Here is a 23,616-nt window from a genome sequence, read left to right on the forward strand (position 1 = left end):
AAACCAAGAAAAAGTTACTCCCAAACTACTTTTCTGTAAGTGAATCTGCAGAATGATGGCTTATGTATGCTTGGGTGTGTGGAGCCAAACCAAAAATCATTTTGTTTGTTTGTTTGCTTTTGATAAATAACGTGATTATCAGTATGCGTGCTTCTTCCTGGATGCAGGTATAGATGTGGGGGATGAAACACTCAGAAAAGAAAATAGCATCAGTGAAACATTCCATAAAGCAAACAGCTTTAAGCATGTTGGGCCATCATTTGGGAGGGTGCTGGCTCTGTTTTGGGAAGATGTTTGATCAACAAAGCTGAGAACCAAGAAATGATGGCAGGGCCTTGCAAGAGGTTGAGCCAGGAATGGAGATTCTGGCAGCCCTGAGGTCTGACACTTCTCTAGGGAAAGGGGCAGTGATAAGAGCTGCAGAAGGAGAGCATGTTTTTCAGCTCAGACAGGATAGCAGAAGGATCAGATATTTCCCAGAGCATGCAAAAAAGGCTAAAGGCTGTGATGAGGAAAAGTGTAATTCTACCCTTTGATCTGTATCTTGTCTGTGTCTGGATAATGTTTTTTTTGTCAGATAAGCTAGAGGTGTTGCACTAAATGCAGAGAGAAAAGCACTTCACTTGGGATATTCAGAGTCAGCACAGCCAAACAGCTGTTTCTGTGTAAATAGAGCCAAAGCAAAGCACACCACGGAAATAGAAACCAACCCAAGAGAAATTTACAGGGACCTTTTAATTGTTTGCAAAAACTTTGTAAGTAGTCTTGAACTAGCACTGAGAGCTAGAGATCTGCAGTTTGTTTGAGAGGGCCATACTGCATTGTAAGTGAATAATGCAGCCCCTCAGCACCACTGAGATTAAAAAAAATAAAAATGTAATAATTGCTTAAACTGAGTCTTACATTGTAAATGAGGCAGACCTTATATAAATATGACTATGTAAATTAAAATATTTATATATATCTTACTGTAGGCACCAGTTATCTATGAATTTTGCAGGTGAGCTGTACTGTGACCATGTTAAACAGAAACTAACACTAGTTTTGTTTTGGGGTTTTTTTTATTTTATCAAATATATTGGAACCATTCATTTTGTAATCTTGTGCCATAATGTTATGTTATATAGCATTGTTTTATATATATATATGTTATATAGCATTATTATATTGTGCTATTCTATCATATAGTCTACATACTACATACTAGTGTCATGATGTACTTTTCTACTGAAATCTGGAACAATTCTATCAATATCTTGGATATAAAACAAATGGACAAGAAGGGCAACAAAAAGATCAGGCTTTTTTTTTTTTTTGCTAGTTTTGTAGAATCAGCTGGGCCAAAGTGTTATTACAGCTAAAGGAGTAACTGTTTTGTGTGTCTGTGTGTATACACGTGTTTTACGTGTATGTATAAACACACACACAGGAAATGATTGATTTATATATACATACACTAGAATGCCAGCCTAATCTGTCCATTCCTGGATAATGTCATTTAATAAACATGACAGTCCAATGATTCACAGTGCTTTATGATCTATAAAATTGTACTGCATTACTTTTAGCTACTAATTAACAGTCATTTCTGTCACTATCAGATATAATGAAAGGGCTGTTACAACAGCAGGATCTGTGAGACCCCGGGATGCTTTGTTCTTCATAGCTTACCAGGGCGCTGCTACTTGTCTCAACTCAAACAAGCCCAGTTTGTTTCTGTAGTGATGTTTTTGGAAAGGTTAGTGGATTATCAATAGTCACTTCAGATGTACAAGCCAAAGGGAAAAAAAACATTGGAAACTAATGAAAAAGAGGTTTAAAGTCCTCCCTGAATTTTGTTATGAACTGTAAAAGGGCACGGCAGTCAAATCAAATTGATGTTTGACAACCCTGGGAGATGTACATTTTCTTGTGGGAAATAACGAGGGCTGATTGTCAGAGCTTCAGCTACTAACGCCCAAACCAGAAATATCACTGTCTTTGGACTCAAATTTTTTTCTGTTCCTTAGCCTGTGAGTTTTATTCACAGGGGAGGGTTTGAAAGATGTACGAGGTGAGTAGTCCATTGAGGTTTAGCACGTGTACATGTATACCAAACAAATCCAAATGTTCCAAGACGTAGAAGTGCACAACGACCCCCGGATAGCTATGTACTGATTGTGCAATATCCATATGGTTACAATTAATAATTTATTGCGCTTATTTCCTGGATTAGAAGCCTTTTAAATATTCATAAAATTGACTTTCTTCTTAGGGGATGTGCTGAGGTGCTTTGAAGATTGAGTACTGTAATTTGGGAGAAGTCACACGGCCTTTTTCAGGTGTAGAGGTTCAATTCATGCTTCAAGCATAAAACTAAACTCAGAATTAACTCAAAACTGAATAATCTCTTACAAATTTGTGAAATGCCTTTCCTAAAATGCCTCAGTGCTTGTCTTTTCTGCTTCAGTATTTCCTTCACATTCCCTGAGAATCCATTGCAGTCTTGCTTTCCGCTTCCAGCTCACACATCCAAATTATCCATGGGCTGCAGCTTTCCTATTGCCCAGCACTCTATCCTTTTAAAATTCTCTTGCGCAGCAAGTCATTGATCTTTTAGTATGGCTTGAAGGTAGCTGAAAAGTCAGTATAGCTTTTAGCCATTTTTTCCTGATCTTTACTCCAATGCTGTATGGATTACAATACAGAAGGTGCATTTCCTAATCCCTGGTAAGGATTAGGCATCAGTAGCGTGTGAATTCTTCCCCCAGATTGAAGCCATATCCTGAACTGTTTTGGCCCTCTCTATTGCCTGCAGTATTATCTAGACAGAAATTTATGCCTATTATTAAAAATAATAGATTTACTCAGCTGACTATATTCCCGAGAGAGTAAAGAGAAGGATGTATGCATTTGCAATGCCACAGTAAGTAGAACAGCAATAGTGTGTGAAAATATCATATGATACAATATAAAAAAACAATCTTTGCAGTAACAAGTGCGATTTCTTGCACATCTCTGTCCATGTTGGCAGCTGCTGCTAAATGATAGCGTCCTTCATCGAAGGCCAAATCTCTTCCAGGAAATACATATGCTAAGACTAACAGTGAGAGGGAGTTGATCTGCTTCTTTAGTTTTTAAGTAAAGTAAATGGTTTAATTACAGTAAGGTGCTGTGTATCCAGAACCAGAAAACAGGGTTGCTCTGTTTCAAACGTGATGGTGCTGTTTATCTTCCTGCTGCTGCTCAGGAGGCAGCAACAAAAGGCCAAAGGAGACTGCAGTGGGAGAGGTGGTGAGGTGGGGAGCAGAGAGGTGTGCAGGACTCAGCCAGAGGGAAGCTGGGAGAGAGCATGGGACAGGGAGAGTGTTTGCAGTCCCTGCATCACCCAGGTTTCTGGCTGGAAGCAGGGAAAACAGAAAGCATGAAGAAGGACTGTATTTGAGAGAGACAAAAATAAAGAAATGTAAGCAGGAAAAGACATACTGCATGCATTTAAGCATTCATATCAGCTTGTTGTTTTCTACAAAAGCAGGCAGTTTATGAAACCCAGTAGAATTTTTTTAGAACAACACTTGTATTTCCTCGCTCCCTGTATGTACAGGCTGGGTTACAATATCCTGCTTCACATTCCCAGTTTTACATCAGTGTGACCTGTAAATATTGTGCTTTGGGTAATTTTCCATCCAGTGTTGGTGATTGCCATTGCTTTGCCATAAAGCTATTTGGTGGAAAGCCCACAAAGTTTTCACAAATTGCATCTTCTCTTTCTAAAGTGCTTGTAGATAAGGAAGTGACTGAAAACATAATCTCTGGATCAGTTTAGGTATTAGTGAAATGCAGCCAGCTACAAGAGGAAATGTGATTGATAACTGCAGCAGTGATGGCCCAGTGAGGCATCCAGAGCAGCCCAATGCTGATCCTTGCTGTTATCACTTATGCTGATTTTCATAATTTGTCACTTAATCTTTTTTGATGGAATTTTCTGTGTTTTAACATCCAAGACCATCTGACTGAGTTAGGAGACTGGTGTGCAAAAATACATAAGGGATGCATGGATGAAAAGTATATGTGCACGTAGACACATGGAATGTAAGGTCTTTAAGAAGGTTCACAAATGAGGCTTCACAAATGAAGCTTCACAAATGAGGCATTAAAATGTGCTGTATTTTTCAGTTTGCAAAGACTTTCTAGTATTGTGACAATTAACTTTTTGCATTCTAACGGTTTTGACTCCTTGCTCTCCCTAGGTGAGATGGAAGAGTTAGAAACCCTGTGGCTGACTGGTATTTGCCACAATGAGAAGAATGAAGTCATGAGCAGCCAGCTGGATATTGACAACATGGCAGGAGTGTTTTACATGCTTGCAGCAGCCATGGCACTCAGTTTAATTACCTTTGTCTGGGAGCATTTATTTTACTGGAAGCTTAGATTCTGCTTCACTGGAATCTGTTCTGATAGACCAGGATTATTGTTCTCAATCAGCAGGGTTAGTATTCTTTGCATTTCACCCCTTCAGGTAATTGACAGTATGAGCACTGCCTCCCTAATACATCACTTTTCTTTGTATTCCCACTTAGACATTTGAAATACTTGTTTACAGCACGGACAAAGTGATCAATGACCTTATTATGTTCTAGCAGTTCATGGGAAGTCTTTTCTCCAATGGATTATTCTACCAGATTAATTATCATATGTCAGGATAATTGTTAATTGAATGCTAAAAATGTAATATATATAAGGGAAATTTTGATGTAGTAAAGGCAGAGCTGCTTATATTCAAGAAGACTCACCCTTCCTTGACACCCCACCTCCCCCCCCCAAAAAAAAAGAACAACAAAAAAACAAAACCAACCCCAACAACCAACAAAATAAGCACTAAATTAGTGACAGATGTTAACTCTCAGGTTTGTGTACTTCATAAAGAAGGAGATTTTAAGTGATAAAAGTACTAGACTAGCTTTTAAGTAGGCTTTTCTTGATAGCTAATTTATATAAGAGAAATAGTCAAACACAAGTATCATTTGTGTTTGGTTAGACAGTATGACAATTTTTAATAATACCAAATCCAAAGCAGATTTACATATCCCAATAATTAATATGAGCAGTAAGATAAAGGAAGTAGGTGCTCTCAAACCTTTGACACCAAAAGGTGTTCTCAAACTTTTTGACAAATTTATATTTCTTATTTAATTTTTTAAATGTAGCACTTTGTTAAGTAATGGACTTCACAGATGCTTGTATATAGCTGAGGAGAACAGAAAATGATTTAAAAAAATGCCTAATTTCTTAAAAAATGTACTAAAATTACCTTTTAGAGTAAATTTGATTGTACTGGAACTGCACTAAAACAGTCTGCCCTAGCCTGTTGGAGATTGCCTAGTAAAGCATAAATGCTTACATCTTCATGTTTTGCATTTGAAGTTTATACTTTGGGCTTCAGTGTGAAACTCAATCTTCTCTGGTGAAAAATACTTATTTAAAAGGCAAATTTCACAGAATCCAGAATATCATTCGAACTCACAAGAGCCACTAAACAGGTAAGAGTTGCATACAGGATGGACTTGAGCCTTTTGCCCCAGATGAACTCAATTTCAGGCTTAGAAAGAACTGAAGAGCACCATAACTTCCAGTAGCCTTACTGCACGCTTCTTTTAGAGCAGTAATTTAATCATTGCTTTAGAAAAATAGAATTTCCATTAATGAAGGTTAGTTATATTTTATGATGGTATTAGGGAACTTTTTGAGGTCCCCTATAATCCTGTTGTCTGGAATAAAGTATGGGAGGCGAACACAGACCACTGGTTTGTAAAATACTGGCAATCGTCCTTTACATTGCCAGTGGATTATGGCAAAAACTATTCTTCCATACAGATCTAAACAAATACTACAAGAATAGGTATATGCCTTTTACTCATTAAATAAGCAATGTTTTATTGCCAATGAAATTGGAATGAAAATATTTAAAATTTACATATAGTAATTTAATTTGTTTTATATAATTCTTATTACAGGGTATTTATAGCTGCATTCATGGAGTACACATTGAAGAAAAAAAGAAGTCCCCTGACTTTACTTTGACCAATTCCCAAACTAACATGTTAAAACTACTACGAACAGCGAAAAATATGACCAATATAAATCCTTCAAGAATTAACTCCCCCAAAAGAACAGCTGATTTTATTCAGAGGGGTTCCTTGATTATGGACATGGTCATGGATAAGGGAAACCTGATCTTTTCTGATAACAGATCCTTTCAGACAAAGGACAACTTTTTTGGTGAAAACATGAATGAACTGCAGACACTTCCTGGCAATCGACACAAGGACAATCTTAACAACTATGTTTTCCAAGGTCAGCATCCTCTCACACTGAATGAGTCCAACCCAAATACAGTGGAGGTTGCAGTAACAACAGAAGCAAAAGCAAACTCCAGACCCAGGCAACTTTGGAGGAAATCTGTTGAATCTTTACGTCAAGAATCTGTACGTCAGAGTCAAGGTTCCCAGAGGGAAAACGGGTCAGATGAAAACCGGCAGCTTTCACTGAAAAGCCAAAGATATCTTCCTGAAGAGATTGTCCATTCAGATGTATCAGAGACATCAAGCCGGGCTACTTGCCATATGGAACCTGAAAACAACAATAAGCACCACAAAACCAAGGACAATTTTAAAAAAAGAACAGTAGCATCAAAATACCCAAAAGACTGTAGTGAAGTGGAACTGACATATCTGAAAACCAAACAGAGCTCTCCACGGGATAAAATCTACACAATTGATGCTGATAAGGAACCAGGATTCCGCTTGGACACACCGCAGTATATCGAAAACATTGTCCTTCCAGAAACTAGAGAGTATCCTGATGTTTATCAAGATCACAATGACAACTACAGGAAAGCAGAACATGCTAACAGGACTCCCATGCATAACGAAGACAGTCTTCCAAATAATGATCAATATAAACTTTATGCAAAGCACTACAGTTTAAAAGATAAAAATGCTTCCCTAGTTGACATGAATGATAGATACAGACAGAATTCTACCCACTGTAGGAGCTGTCTTTCCAATTTGCCCACTTATGCGGGACATTATTCAGGCAGATCTCCCTACAAATGTGATGCATGCTTGCGGATGGGGAACCTCTATGATATTGAGGAAGATCAGATGCTGCAGGACACAACGAACTTATCACTTCCTGAAGAAATATATGACCATAGTTGGTCACAGAATAATGCTCTGCAATATCATAAAAAAAATAAGCTGAGGATTAGCAGGCAACATTCGTTTGATAATATTGCTGATAAGTCCAGGGAAATTGATCTTGGAAGACCTTCTCGTAGTATAAGCTTGAAAGATAAAGAGAAGTTTCTCCAAAGTAGTCCATATGCAAGCATGTTTAGTGTTCCCTCAAGCAAACTGTTGAGCAACAAAGCCTCACTTTTAACTCATGCTCTAGAGGACAGTAAGAGGAGCAAGTCCCTGTATCCCGTTCACTCAGAAGATAATCCCTTTCTGCACTCGTATCGTGATGACCAGCACTTATCTCTTAGGCGAAATCCAGCTGATCTTTATAAATATTCGTTACCATCCAGAGGAAGAAATGATAATTATTTCAGGTCATCCATAAAGTCTACAGCATCATACTGTTCCAGGGATGGTCGGATCCATAATGACATGTACATTTCAGAGCATGTTTTGCCTTATGTTGCAAATAGGAATAGTGTGTATTCGACTCAAAGGGTTTTAAATTCCTGTAGCAATAGACGTGTGTATAAGAAAATGCCTAGCATTGAATCAGATGTTTAAATTTTCCATGAACACTTATCTATAGGGAAAAATAGTTGCCACCATCGTAGAGGGAGAATATTTCCTTTAACAATATCCTGCTATAGTAAATGATATGTAAACCTCTCCCTTTCTCAATGTACTTTTGTACATGAATAGGTAAACTTAGTATGCTCTCAACCATCTTTTTAAAATATGTCTTGTTGAAAAGGAGAAAAAATAGCCATTTATGTATGCTTATATAAATGGCAAGTTGTACCGAAATAGCCCCAATATATGTTGGCAACTATGCTATTTTGTATCTGATTATTTTATAATTTTGGTTATTCTAATTTCTGTTGCTAAGTATCATTCAATGTACTTTTGTCCTTAGAAATGTTTAATGATTTTCTAGTACCGGATAAGCAATATGGTATGCATGTAGTATGACACAGACAAAAAGAATTAGGAATGCATTTTCTAAGTTACAAAAATAAGACTCTTTAAAAGAGAACAGAGAGCTAGGCTTTCAAAAATATATTTTAGCTTCATAATCATTTTCAAACAAGAAAAACCTAAAAAAAAAAGAAAAAAGAAATCCAACCCAAACCCCAGGACCTTAATTAACAAAATACAGTGTATTAGCACAAAATTAGTATGTTCATTGTAGACTGACAGAAAATAAATGGGAAGACTGTAGGCCCAAACATGTGAACTGCTGTGTACCAAAAGGAAGCCCTGTGGATTTTGGTTAATGTTAATGTACAAATGCTTTTCTTATATTTCACATGCACTTGCCATTAGAAACTAAGTTCATTGAAAAGTCTGCAGTCATCTTGTCAAAAAATTCACAGCTGCCTAATCCAGAGTATATATTTTTAGCTATCAATATATGTCACTTATTGTGGAGTTGTGGACTTCATTAGTAACCTTAAGACCTAATAAGTATGCAAGTTTGCATTTGCCCCTTACTGGTGATTACTCAGGGCTGTATAGTATTTATTTTATTCCTTCTGTTCCCAAACCAAATCCCAACCCACCATAGTTCTTTGTTCATAGGATGTTAGTGACATCTAATTAACTGTATGTTAGTATTACTAAAGCTGTTAATATGGTATCAAATACGAACAGCCATATGTTCAGTGTAATCAGCAAGGAATGCAATGCCATTTATTTGCATACACCATGAAGGATTAATGCCTTTTGTGGGCCTTCTTTCTGGAATATCATGCATATTTGTTGAACATCAGACCTTTTTTTGTTTTTTTAACCTCTCTAATCAAATCTGTCCTATAAACTGAATATATGCACACATCATCACTCACCGGTATGCAAAAATATTCACATTACAAGGCTGTATTCTTATATGACTTTTATTTCTAGTGAAGATCAATCAGCATATTTCAGAAACAAAATGTGTGCTATGCATCCTTCCTCATCCCCCATAGCCATAAGGGAATGTAAGAGGGAAAAGAGGAAGACTTTCGTGAGTAGAGTGTACAGTTGTAAATTGTAGTTAAAGAAGTAAATTGCTAATATATTTAAATGCAGAAAGTATCAACAGGTAGTTCTCTCCCATTGTCCTGCTAGTCTAAGAATCGCTCTGATTTTATTTATTTATTTATTTGTCCATGTATAGGAAGTTTAGATTATTAGATTATTAAATTATTCCTTAGATTTCATTGAAAATCTGAACGAGGAAACCATTACCACTGTGAATTGGAAAATGTAAATACTACCCTGACTTTTCCCTAAACAAAAGTTATTTTCGATAGAATCATACTTACATCAGCTGTAATAGTATATCTGCAAGTCAGAGTTACAGTATGCAAGTTGTTTAGTTTGGAGTAGCATCCTTCAGACGAGAACTGCAAATGGGAGGTAATATAAATGACACATAGTGATAGAATATGGCTTATTGAATTTCTATTTACAATTCTTTTATTAAACAGATTTGAGCTGATTTTAATTACTAAACGGTCCACAATGAATTCTTGATATTTACAAATGTATTTGTACTTTCGTCATAATGGTGAAGGATGATATTTTTTGAAGGAATGAAATGCAGTGGGATTTGAGTTTTCCAAATCCCTTCCCAGCTTCCAAAAATCTCAGCATACCTTGTTATATTTATGTTCAGAAAGCACAGCTATGGGCATCTGCACTCTGTCCAGAGCAAATATCTTTTGAGTATTTCTTGTTCAACATTTGGTCACAATTATTGGCCCTGATTCACATGATATGCTTTCTGGCTTCTCACTGGCTCTGGTTTTTATAAAAAAGAAGATCCTTGACTGTCCTTACAGGGATTCTATCTCAGGAATAGCTGTATGAACCAAGTAGAGATAGGATGTTTATGGATGGGATGAACACTACTTTTCACAATCAAACCCCCTCTCACATGTGTATACACGTGTACCCTCATGTCTTAGGTCCATGGGAAAGAAAATGCACTAAAGACATAAATATTGTTGTACTGAGTATAATTAAAATATTTGAGGCAAATTTTAATTTCCCGTCTAAATCATAGTAGATTAAATAAGATCTTAACTGTCTGGAACCACCTGTGTTTTCAGCAAATTGTCTGTTTGCTGATATCACACCAAAAACTACCATGCAAGTTGCTGGGAATTTTACCAAGTGAATCATAAAACTCCATGGTGGCTCTTGTCTTTCACATCATCTGAAGGCACTCAGAATACTGTCTGCTCACTCCAGGTCTTTTGTAACTTCATTTTTATCTGCAACTAGACACCCATGCTTCAATATATAGACAATACTGTATATAAAACTCTGGGAAAGAAAAGTTTCCATTTACAACATTTTCTAAATAAACTGTTGAGATCCAAATGCAAACATGCTAAACCCAGGTGAAATTATCCTTCTGTGAAATGTTCAGGCAAATTAGCTAAAAAGAAATACACTACAGTGTTTGCTTTTTCTGATTTGAGAAGATTTCTGGTGACTGTAGAGATTGGTTACCTACAAACGTGAAATACAATCCCACACCAAACCAAATTAAAGAGACAGAGGGAAGACTTGATAATGTTGCACAGCAGTTGTTCACATGGGAATAAACTATGCTGCCTTAAAAGAAAAAGAGATTAAAAAAAAAAAAAAAGGATACTGAAAGTAGAGGGATAAGAATCATGCATGCGTTTGCGGTTTTGATCTTGGCATGTAATATGTCTGAATGAAGGGGAAAGAAAAGGCTAAAGTGCAGGGTTTTAGCTAGAGTAGCTAGTGTGGTTGCTAATGCATACATGTAAAGAAGAAGAAGCTGAGAAGTTGAAGGAAAAGCTTCAACAGTAGAGCCACAAGCCACAGCTTGTGAGGCTCAGCTGTAGAGCATATGGAACTCTGAATAATGCCTGAGCTTTGTTGATATATTTGCACTGACTTTCAATTAAATTGAGATCAAGACTTTCTGTATTTCCCTCTCTCTCACTCCAGCTGCTGCTATACTTGAAGAGGAGAAAAGAATCTTCCTGCATAAGTGGCCATCCTTTCTGTACCTTTCTGGATGGTGCTGGTGACTTGTTACATTTTCCTGATTACAGCTCTAGCAGATTGTTGGTCATTCCTATCACCAAGATTTCCCGTGACTCCAGCTGGAACTGAATCAGGCTGTAAATGATATGGGCCATTCTTGGTAGCATGTCCCGTAGTGTTACACTGCTCCTGGACGACAACTTTTATGGAGGCAGGATATTGAATTGCTGAGGAGTGGAGTAGGTACATGGAGGTAAAAACAGCTATGTAGACATTCCTGCCTCTTGCTTTTTTCCTCTTTTAAAGACGTTGTAGAATTTCTCCATGTTTTTGTCTTCCCCTTTTCACCACAGTGCACTTTCCTTTTCCTTTCGAATGAATTTTGTTTTCTGCTTGTGTTTTGTAGAGCAGTGTAGCCACCCACTAACTTAAAAGCATGGAAATAAGATACGTTAATATATAAGATAAAATTAAGGAAATTAAGAGTTCTTTGTATTTCTGGAAATTTTCATTTAATGTTTTGGCAGCTTTCGCTCAGAATTCTTTATTTTGCTACTTTAGAAGCTCAGTTAGGAAAAAAAAGTGCTGTGGACACACTGAATCCAAATCACCGCCAGCCCACCGTGTTTTGGCAGCATCTCATGAACATGTCTCTCTCTTTGTGGTCTTTCAGGAACATTTAGTTAAATTAAGGGTCACAATAAAGCTAAGGCAAATTAGTAGTTGTTTTTTTTTGTTTGTTTGTTTGTTTTTCTCATGAAAATGAATTTTTTTACATAGTTCCTAAGGTAGCAAAAGCTAGAGGTATGTAGTGTCTGGGTTTCTCTGCTGGAAGGCTAAGCTCTTTGTGTTGCCGGTGTAGGGAGAGAAAGAGAGAGAAAGCTCCCTCCTGATGGCAGTCAGAGCACTGGAGGCTTGGAAGCAGTTGTGTTGATGATGTGTCTTGAAAGCATTTATCCCTCTCTGCAGAAATTTTAGGAAGCAGGGGCACGAGTCAGAGATCTCAGTTAGGCGTGCTTAGTAGAGTAGTGGACTATTTATCCCAGCCTCAAAATCTGATCAGTTGAATCTGTGAGTGCCAGTTTACACCTTGCAGATCATATAGATTCCTGTGCTTACTCAATATCTGCTAAAGCTGCACCTGTCTGTTGTGGATTCTGCAGTACTTCCAACCTAAACAGTATCACTATTTTCTTTATACCCTGTGACTAACCGGCATGAAATAAAAGTGTTAGCATCTCTTCCCTGTAGAATAACTTGCTATTTTTATATTTCTTCTGTGTAGCATATGCATCTTAAGATACAGTGATGGGGAAGACTTTAGTACCACTCCTTCCCTTGCTGGGTTCACCAACAAAAAACAGAACAGGAATTACGATACAGGTCTTAGAGTCAGGCTGGATGTAGGAAGAATTAAAGAGGTTAATGTTTTTGTTGTTTTACTTTGAATTTAACGTATTGTATATGAAACCTAGTGAAAACAGATATTTTATTATAAGGTCCTCTTAGTTAAAAGAGAACAGCATCCATTGCGTGGCTTGGGTAGTTTGTGTTAAGTGTTAATCATCACATTCTGTGCTTCTGTCAAAATGGAGTGTCGTGAATCCACTTGCTAAACTTTGCCTTTCCCAGCTCTAGCTCTATTTTAGCTCAAATATCTAGCTCTAATTTTAGCTCAAATATCCTTCTGAAGTAGGTGTATTTCCTGCATAGAGCAGTCTGGTTTACAACATAAAAACAGTTTTCTGGTGACATGCTTAATTCACTTGTTTTACTGATGTTAATTTTTTAATCAAAACCTTTTTCCTATTGAGAGTGAAACCTTCGAATTAGTGCTGAATGATCTTCTCAAGGAGTGCAAAGGTCTTTCAAAGTATGACTCTATGGTATGAGCCTGCTCAGTTGAGCCTATACCACCTTGCTTAAACATATTAGCAAAACGCTAGTAGTGATTGTCAATAGGAGGGAGCACAGTTTAATCCCTGCTGTGTACTTATTTGAGGACATAAATGCAAATATAGACAGACAACGGTTATGATATAGAAAAGACTCCACCTGTTGTAGCTGAAGTCTCCTGCAGAGCTCTGGTTAAGTTACACAAGAGTAGCCTCAAGACCATCCTGTTTCTTCCATCGTTCTGATTGTGCCGACTTCTCTGTCTCATGTGCACATATTGTACATAGTGTAAAATTCTTGTTGACACTCAGCTGTCATTGTGAAATTAATCCCATTTCCACCTGTTCGCCTTCATTGCAGTGTAGCAGCAATGCCTGTGGGATATAGAGGTGGTTGTTTGCGTTCACTGGTGTCTGCTCCTCTGTTCAGTGGGAGCAGAAATTCTGCCTTGCTTCTCTCTGCTCTGCTGGGGGAGGGTTACTGCACTGCTTGTAAATAAGTCCCTCAATCAAATCCAGCTTTTCATTTAATTTAATTTAATTTTTTGCCCTTCTTCACTAAACCTGCATAGAGAGTACTTTGTTGAAGAATATGCACTCTTTGGAAGTCACGATTACAAGCATGCATCTCCCTGCAGTGCAGCGAGAATGCACTCTGTTGTCTATGCAGGTTCAGGAGCTTTTTGGTTACATCCTGCAGGATGTATCTACCTTGGTTAAAAGTGTTCTTAAAATGAATGCCAGTCTAAACAGCTGTAAGAATCCACTGCTGATTACGTGATGATCTTGTCATACCTATAATTTAAGAACCAGAAATAACAGAAGTAAAATTAAGTTACTTCAATATTTAGCAGGCTTTTGTTGTTTTGCACTTAAGTATTTTACTCCTTTTCCTCAATTCTTTACCTGTATTAAAATAGTAGAGAATATGACTATGCTGTAATATTGTCATGCAATATCTTTATTAGCAGATAACCACACTGAATAGAGTACTACATATTTAAAAGAGATGATTTTTGACTCTCCCGCTCTTCAGACGTAGTGGTGATCAGCAGTTATACTGTTAGACGTTTTATCCTTTCCCTTTTGTAATTAGCATTTGCTTTCACTGATATTTCAAAAATTATATTTCTATGTGCACATTCTAAACTGTGAAAGTAAATACCAGTAAATATTATGATGCTTATTTACTATAAACTTCCAAGTGAGATGATAATTTGCCTGGGAATTAACAAAGGTTTCCTCATTTCTCACAAATGGTCCTGAGCTTTAATGTGGGCAAATGGTAATATTTATTGTTATATGAAATTTTAATGGAGAATGTCTTGTTTTGCACTTCTAGAACTATTAGAAGAAATGATGTGTTTTTCTGAACAATTGAATTATGATCATACATTTTTAATTTAAGTATTGTACATTGCCATACATAAGAATAACCCTTTTGAAGAGCTTTGGGTTAATTGTCACTACAGGATTCTTCAGACTGAGAATAATTCATTAAGCCTGTTTTATAATGGCATTTAAATGGCAAAACACAGTTTGGAAATATATTTTGGCTTCTGTTTCTTATTGTATTTGGACTTATAGTTCTGCAATTGAAGGCCCTCACAAGGTTCCTGTGCCCTTTGCTTTGGGGAAGGAGACTTCTCTTGTTCATTGATGGAACAATATTAGAGGAGTCAAAAAAAGAATTTGGAGTATGTGTTGGTCAGTATTTGAAGTGTAAATTATGTTCAAAATGAAAAAAAGGAGGGAAATTGGAGGTTCACAGTTATCCACAATAGGGAATGGAATGTGATGGGCAGCAGAGTGTGGTTTCTAGAAGCTGATTCTTAATGAAGGTGATTTGAATCCTGCTGGAGATTATAAATCACTGAAATAAAAAAGAGAGTTTCTTATTTCTTTTTGTTTTTTAAGCCAAAGTCTTTATATTGTCATACGAGGTTTCACAGGAAAATGGGCCAAAGAGTACAATTAAATATGCAAAAGGTTAATCCTATGGAAATGGATATCCTGTCATCTTGATGTGCCAGAGCATATCAATGGTAATAGGAACAATGCGTGTAATTTTCCTGTATATTGCTATGTAGGTTGCACTATTTTGAATGATACAAGCCTGATATTTTAATTACCAAATACCAGAAGAAAGCTGTTTATTAATAGTTTTTAACCTAAATATGTATACAGTATAAATACGTGTGCGTGCGTACCCTTTCCCACCCAGTCATATATGAGTAATCTCCCAAATGTGGGGCACATTCCAGCAGTGCTTTATTGTAAATGATTCTCTACTCTTCTTTCCAAACCTCCTAAAGCCACCAGTTCCCTAGCAGCATTTATTGTAGTGTTTGATGCCTATTGCTGAAGAGGCTGAGGGACTTGCTGGAGATCAGGAATACCAGGATGCGAAAATAAGTGAGAGTTTCTCTCTGAAAGAGCTGGAAATGGTACTTGCTGACATTTCCATATATGCAGGCATGTCTTCTTATGCTATCTTGAGGATTAATGACCAGAGACAGTCTATTGGCCCAGTGGCTCTGATGTTAAAAGTTTGTGTCAATTTATGTGACCCAAACGTGGTCATTAAAAACATTATTTACAGTAGCTGAGGAAGGATAGTTAAAACCCAAAATTTCCAGGAAGGATCAGTGGGTGTGTGTACCAGTGGAGGCCCTTCTATTCATCCATGCAGACTGCAGTTTTCAAAGTGTATTTTGCACAGAGGCAGTATTTAGCAGTGATGCTTGTTAGTAACTTCTCGGTGCGTGGGCTTTTGGCCATTTTATTACTATGTGAAGGTCTTGACATAGCGATGGTGATATTTGGCTTCTTTTCTAAATTCAGAATGCTCTAACCAAAACTTATGATAAAAAGTTGCCATGGATTCATTTATTTGAAGTTATTCCTGAGCTTTTTTGTCAAAGGGAACGTTGCATAATTAGTCATTTTTTCCACTTATACAGGGAAGCAGAAAATTCGGTATGGTCAGTATTTCTCTATGACTCATTGCAAGTGTGTCCTGGAGAAGGACTTTGTTCCAACTCCTTTGTCTGCAATAAGAACAATTTTTGTTATCTTGTCTTTATCCAGCCTAGGTCTGGATTTCTACTATAGGCAAAACACTATTTGACTTAGAGATGTACGAGTGCGTGATGGGAGAGCACATTCTTAGTATGGGTCATGCTCAGAGTTAAAATACCAAAACCAAACCTCATGTTGCAAAGGTAGGGAAGTTGCATCATGTAAAATTGTGTGCAGCTAGAAAAGAAAACTTGTGCAATTTTTAATAAGAACTGTTTACAATTTATACTTTATATCAGCTATACTATTTTAAAATAGTCTTATTTATTTCAGAGTGTCCATTTTGCTCTGAAGAAGAACAGCTTGATCTCTCTGTCTTCACACCTCACGCCCACATGCACAGTGTATTTTGTGTCTTCCCTGAGCAAACCAGAAGGTACAAATAGAATTCATTACCATTAGGCAGACTCCTACCTGATTTTTATCTAAGTATGCTACTCTTATGCAAAATTTGCATCCATACATTCCAGGTTCTTTAGAAGCATTTCACCTGTGAGCTAATACTGTTAATTTTAACTCATGAGAGTTGAATTTACACTAAACCGGGCATTTCATGCTTTGTTTCAGCCTCTGTAAAGATGTTTTGCTGACTTAGATAAAACACAAATATTTCTGTGTGCTGCTAAACAAAAATCACCAGAAAAATTTTAAAATTTCAGCTTGCAGTTAAAAAAATATGTTTACCTATTTACTTGAATATTGTAAATGTAATGTGTTGTTCTGACTATTCCTTATATACATACATGTATATATTTAAAAGCTGTATGTAAGCTTTATATAAATGTATGTGTATAAAGGTTTGGGGTTTTTTTTTAGGAATGAGGGGCAGGAGAAAAATTCAGCATTGTGACAAAGATTCTACAAACATTTATTAACATTTTCCAGTAACATGCTATTCTGAGTTTGACTGGAAGTTATTTGCAGTTGTACTCTGAAAAAAAAAAAGATTACATGTAAAAAAATTACTATTGAACCTTTGATCCTAAGGCATCGAGTTAGTTTTATGTGTATCTTGAAAAGAATTGACACTATTAGCTCTGTTTTTTTCTCAGAAAGAAATTATTTGGTACACTTGGAAATGTATTCTTATTCTGATGGGGAAAAGACTCCATGTGTACCAATTTTGTCTTTTTACAGAAATCCTGGAACCATTTGGTTCCATACACAGTAAATTAAAAAGCCTATCACTTCCGCTACTTAGTGCCATTTACCGTAACATCCTCAAGAGCATAGTACTGCAAAGTAAATTTCATAAATTTCCTATTGCTAGCAAAGAATAGCAGAGGTTTGAAGACCTCTGTGCACCCAGGGAAATTAATCAGGACATTAGAGTAGAAATAAAATTATCTTGAAAGTGGAATAAAGGATGAAATAATTCATTTTTTACAGAATCCAAAATTTCACGATAAAACTCACAGTGCAATGGATTCTTCAAAAGGAAAGGTTTTTGGGGAAGAAAGGGAATAATTAAAAACTAGTTTTGGCATTCCAATTACTGCCTGTTTCATTAGATAGGGTTAGCAAACGGAAATTAATTTTAATACGCAGGTGTCTGTGCAGACAATTTAAACTGCCACGCTATGGACACATGCATACACCCGGCTACCCCTGCACCCATCTCTCCATGCCTTTAAAGCCCTGGTTGTAGTAGGATCTCCCCAACAGCACATAGTGCTCCCCAAAAGAGCTGGGAGTCGTGCACCTCTCCTGCGTTATGCGTACCATCTCACAGCAGTTCTCTCCACCCACCTTTTAACCCAGTGCATGACTGAGTGCTAATACTGTATAAATATTTTGAAACATATCTAAAACAGATGTTTGCTTCAAACTTTTTATGATAGAGAAATATATAATGATTATGGTTGTCATACAGAATTGTATTGTGTTCTTCATTTTTGTTAAATATGTAGAAAAAACATTAAGGGAATGGGAGACTCGAATGTCTGTGTGTACCGTAATGTATATAACTATTTGGAGAAAACACACGTGCCAAGTATAACATGATGTAAAAAATGTAAATATATGAAAAATTCATTTTTCTAATAAAGATAATTTCTGCCAGTTGATATGAAAATGAACAATGGAATCATTCTTGTCTGTATTCCTTGCTAAATGGTAGAAGAGAAGTGTCACCTGTGCATAAGGCTTATCTTTGTTTTTTTTTTTTGTATTTGATTTGAAAGGTGTTAACAGCCACATGTTTTGAATCATCCTTTGTTGTTAGGAATTATCTAAAGGTGAAGATACCTGAAGCTAAGGCTGACAGTATAGATTTGATGTTCCCAGTTCAATTTAATTAATGAAAAGGATAAAGACAATTAAGTTACAAGGAATACATTCAATGTGAGTCATGTTGTTCGAATGATGTTCCTGAACAGAGGGAGCAGAGGAGCTATAGGGCGAAGGTGGTCCGTTAATGCATGGCACCACGCACATGGGGGCCCTGCGTGAAGTGATGCTCTTGGCTGCAGAAATGTGGGAGCTCTTTGGGGTGATGGCAGAAGCAGCACCCAACCCCAGGAGGATGCATTGCTGGGAGGCCTTCTGTGCTCCGAAGAGCTGGAATATAGTGAGTCCTGGGCATGGCAGCACTTGAGCAGGTGAAAGCAGGGGAGAGCAAACCTGGGGGGGAAGTGGTAGTTAAAGTATCATAGGATGGCTTGGGTTGGAAGGGACCTCAAAGATAATCTAATTCCAATGCCCCTCCTGCAGGCAGGGTTGCCAACAGCTACATTAAGCACTAGATCAGGCTGAAAATGCAGAGATGTATCTGTCCTTGATATCAGCAAACTTGTTTGATGTTTCAGTTAATCAAGACTTCATTTAAAACAGGAGATTTAGTGAAGCAATCCAAATCTTTTCGAAGAGTTGTCCTTTTGTCAGGCCAGTGGGGCTGAAGGAGCGAGGTTCACATGAAGTTCCTAGGTGGTTCAGTATGACCCATTTTCAAGAATTTCAAATCAGTTAATGAGAGTCTTCCTTTATTAAATAAAATGAGCCTAAGCAATCACTCAGCAGTTAGAATAATGTTCTTCAAGGCAGTGGGATGAAAGCCATTATCTAAATTCAAAGCATCATTTTGATATGCATGCTTTATGTAGTGGAATATAGAAGTAATGGACAAGAGGTGAAGGTTGCTCACGGATCTCAGCAGAGCAGTTCTGCTTGTTCCCATGGCAAACATGACTGCACAGATAATATGAGAGATATGAAACTGAAATTCTCTTCTTAATGAAGTAAAGACTGCTGATCTTTCTCTCATCCGCTAGAAGACAGTTATAAAGGGATTCCTCTCTATTTCTATATAAACATTCCCATTTTGTGAAGCAGAGTAACAGACAGTGATCTGAATGGCTTTGTTCACCTGCTGTGCTGTCTCTTGAAGGCCTAGTTCAAATCCTCCAGTCATTTAAAAGCAGCGGGAGTCGATAAAGGAAATGGGTGATGGAGGAAACAGCCGGCATGGCTCCAGTCCTGAAGCACTGCTTTGTGGCTGAGGAGCTGGGCTGCTTCGTGTCCCCAGACTGCTTCTCCTGCCTCACCTGCCACCGTAGTTTATTTCTATCTGTGTGTGTATGAGTCATCTCAGTTTCAGCTTTGATTCCCTTTGGGATCTGATTCAAAGACAATCATAGCCTCCCAGATACTTCTTTTGAACCTTTACTGATGTGCCTATGGCAACTGTCAGTCCTCCACAACTTTGCATATTAAAAACAAAACCCACAAACTTAAGGGGTGACTGGGAAATTAACACTTTTTAAATCTGACATCTTCTGTATAGTAATGCCAGCAGCATTCCTAGCAAACTGAGCAATTCACTAGCTATGAACACAAGTGTCTTCCTGTTATTTGGACCAAAACCCTAGTCTTGAGACCAACAGCTGAAGTCAACTTGTCTCTGCACACAGGAACACCAAAAACCCAAACTGTGGTGCTTTTTTCCCATTGATCACACTTGCCACTTGTCTCTCTGCTTCCCCCAAGAGTTCACAAACAGCTTCAACTTCCCTTTGTGGCCTTGTTGCAGTACAAAAAATCAAATCATGGTTCTCACCAACTGCATGAAATCTGTCCTGTGGTCTATCTTGTACCACAGCTGTTCTTCTCCAACTTGTGGTCTAATTTATTGATGATTTATTTTCTGGCCAGCTTACATAGGATGATTGATCATTTCAGAAGTTGACTGTACTATTTTCAAATCAGTATGCTCAAAATGTACTTATTAAAGGTGATCTATGACACAACTAATGATAGTTCCTTAAGTATGGCAATAACAATTATAACGCGCTGATGTTTCTTAGCACTGCATGGGCAATGGGGGACAGTAATACAGAAGTTAGTTGTGATTAATGTTGTTTACACAAGGGTATTGCAAGGTCAAAGACATTCTCCAGCTATCTCCATACAGCTCCAGATATTCCAGGCTGTATTCTAGGAGCCCTGAAATCCTATTTGTGTTGCAAAAATACAAGGTCTGTTGTTTTCTTCCTCCCTGTAAAGCAGACCTTTGGACACATTCAGTGAGATAACTGAGCATTTTCATGCTTCGTACGTTCAGGCCAGTAACATCTCACACATCATTTAAATATCCATAGAAGTTACAAAAAGCTGAAAATCTGAGCTTAAGACTTTAGAGAGAAAAATACACTATCAACCAGTCCCTTTCCTTATAGAAGTGTATAGTTCCACTAATTACTTTGGGGACTGATGATGTTTGGCACTTCAGCAGGTTGGCTGTGATCAGCTCTCTCCCTTCACCCTGCATGGAGCAAAGCAAACAGAGAACCTAACAGGGATTTCTCTGTGCACATGGGAAACACAGATTTTGGACAGGTTTTACTTCCACACTCCAAGATGGTATCGTTTCAGCCATTTGAGAAGTTTCCCAAATGAAGTAAAAGCTTCTCCATTTGCGCCACAGTATCACAATGCTGGTTTTACCCTCCTCTTTCCCAGCAAGGGAAAAAATGTCAAATGTGTAATTCTTGTGGCAGCTGAAATGCCTCTGAGCTTCTTTACTGCAGTTGTTAAGAAGAGACATTTGTGTACCTTGGAGAAGATAAAAGCAGTAGGAAGGAGATGAGAATAACTTTGATTTTCCTATTTTCCTCTGAGAACAGAAATGCTGTTGCACTGAACTGACCACAGTGAGAATTTCCTCATATGGGCTTTGAAATCTGCAGAGTATATTAATCACTGTCACCCATTTTATTTTACCTGTAAATACACATATAGAGTTTATGACTAAAAGTAGGGGTGGGGATGATATGGAGGGTTTTTACTATGGGGGAAACTTTGGAATAGGAAAGACAGCTGTAAGGATTCCTATAAAGGATGGTGCAAATCTTCTTGAATGTGCCTCTCACTTGTAACAACAGCTCATTCTCAGTCTTAACCAAGTAAGATTATATTCAATACATTCTTTTAAGAAAAATTAAACATCAAATTGTTATGCTATTCAGATTTTGATCCTAATCAGAAAGGCTGGATTGATTTCTGAAAGAAAATCAGGTCATGTATTGCTCAGCATTAAACCACTGCTGCTCCCTTCCATGGGTGCACTGTTATCTTAGCAAATGGAGCACCCAATGTGACCTCCGCTATATTTGTACTTCTGCTTGCTTTCACATATCTCTTCTCTGAACAAAACAGCTCTACTCTTAGAACTTTCCTTCTAGTTTCTCATTCTGTCTGTCTACTCCTAACAGTTTTCTGTTTCTGTCCCTGCTAGAACATGATGGAAGTGTGAGCTCCACCTTGAACAAGAGCTGCAGGGTCAGCACATTTCCATGTGTTAGTTCTAAGTGTATTGTAATCTCCATGTTCTTTTCTATTTCTGTCTCTACAAAAACTAACATTGCATTTATTTCTGCACTGCCACTCTGCAATGATTTCAGTATTCAGAGCATAATGACATCTATAACCTTTTTTTTTTTTTTTTTCAGATGTTATTTTTGCACTCAAAACATTTGGATAGCTTAAATCATTTCCCTAGTGTATATTTATTTCCTGGCATTTCTAAACTTTTTTTTTTTTCTTAATATTTGAGTCTGATAGGTCTTTTTAGATATCGTTCAACTCAGTTTAGTTTAGAATAGCAGAAAAAGAATAGGTCCTCTGTGGGCTGAGGCCAAGGCTACAGCTTGCAGTTCTGTATGGGTTTTGTTGGGTCCATGAGCATACTTCTATGACCTGGATGCCTACGTGTGCTGCTGTTGCGTTCCATGTGCTGAGGACTTTTTCAATTAATATTCAGCATCAAAAAAAGCTTCATTATGTAATGTGGTATGCTGGGTTAGGCCACTAAATGCTTTGAAGTCAGAGAATAAGAAAACTAAAGCTTAGGTTATCAAGAAACATGTTAAATATTGATGTTTTGAGAAAAATGGCACACTTGTCTTCAGTTCTTATGAAAAAAAAATCAGAAGTTTACTTCTGTGAGGAGCTATACACAGGCAGCAGAACGAGCCTAACGGAGAAGTCGAGTCACTGGTGAAACCAGCCCTATTTGATCATGGTGCCTTTCTGTATTCCTTGGGGCTTAGAACAGCGGGTGGGGAGACTGAAGAGTACATGAACCAGACTTGTTACCTCGTTGCTCACATCAGTGTATTCCCCAGCTGGCCCTCCACGCTTCTTGCAGAAGCATTTTTGCTTTTTGAAAAAAGTAGGATGCGAGGTTGTCTGCAGTGTGATACTTGTGCCCTCTTACTGTCTGTGCACTACTGCTTAAGACTGCAATCCTGTGCCATATTTGCCTCAATGCTGTATCAACAAAATCCTATGGTTTTGCATAGGTAGGTGACATGTAGTTAATTACACATGGGTAACCTGCAGTGAACTAAATACAAATTACCTCCAAGCAAACTGCTTCCTGTTACCCCAGTGAGGATGCAGGGTGCCTTTGCTCAACATCCTACGTGTAGAGTCTAATTAGGACCTGGGAACACTTCAGAACTAACTGCAAAGTGCTCCCACTGGCTTCATCATAAGCTGAAGAGTCCCAGACACTGCAGGACTTTAGCAGTCCAGAAATGTGCCTGCTATTGGGGATTGATGAGGGCTGTTATTTTAGGGAACTTCTTCTGTGTGTGTGTGTGCACGCGCGTGAGTGTTTATGTGTATGGATGTACTTTTTAAAAAAGCATCTTCCACTCTAAATCCTCTCTAAAGTGAATGAAACACTCCCAATACCAAAGCCTTATTTGCTGACTGCAGCAGCAATCATAGGAGAGATATTTAAGGAGACAGATGGTTCAGTGGTCTTTGAGATTGGAGGAACACTGCCTATGCATGTCAAAAAGACCTTAATGCAGTGCTGTGAGTGGTTGGCCAGTTTGCATGCTAACAGCTTGTTCTGGATTGGGATATAAAACCTTGCACTGTTTGGTGGGAGTGCAGAATTT

General features: G+C 37.7%; 1 protein-coding gene across 1 annotated transcript in view; it reads left to right on the top strand.

Annotated features, from left to right (window-relative positions):
- Positions 1-18,303, top strand: part of LOC104913480 (glutamate receptor ionotropic, NMDA 2A) — a 55,911-nt gene extending 37,608 nt beyond the window's left edge. Inside the window, exons 2-4 of the mRNA XM_019620711.2 lie at positions 4,230-4,468; positions 5,994-7,654; positions 11,196-18,303. Of these exons, the coding sequence (XP_019476256.2) occupies positions 4,230-4,468; positions 5,994-7,654; positions 11,196-11,211 (1,916 nt within the window). The 3' untranslated portion in view covers positions 11,212-18,303. The remainder of the gene's footprint in view (positions 1-4,229; positions 4,469-5,993; positions 7,655-11,195) is intronic.
- Positions 18,304-23,616: the final 5,313 nt, after the last annotated feature.

Source organism: Meleagris gallopavo, chromosome 16 (assembly GCF_000146605.3).
Source record: "Meleagris gallopavo isolate NT-WF06-2002-E0010 breed Aviagen turkey brand Nicholas breeding stock chromosome 16, Turkey_5.1, whole genome shotgun sequence".
NCBI lineage: Eukaryota > Metazoa > Chordata > Aves > Galliformes > Phasianidae > Meleagris > Meleagris gallopavo.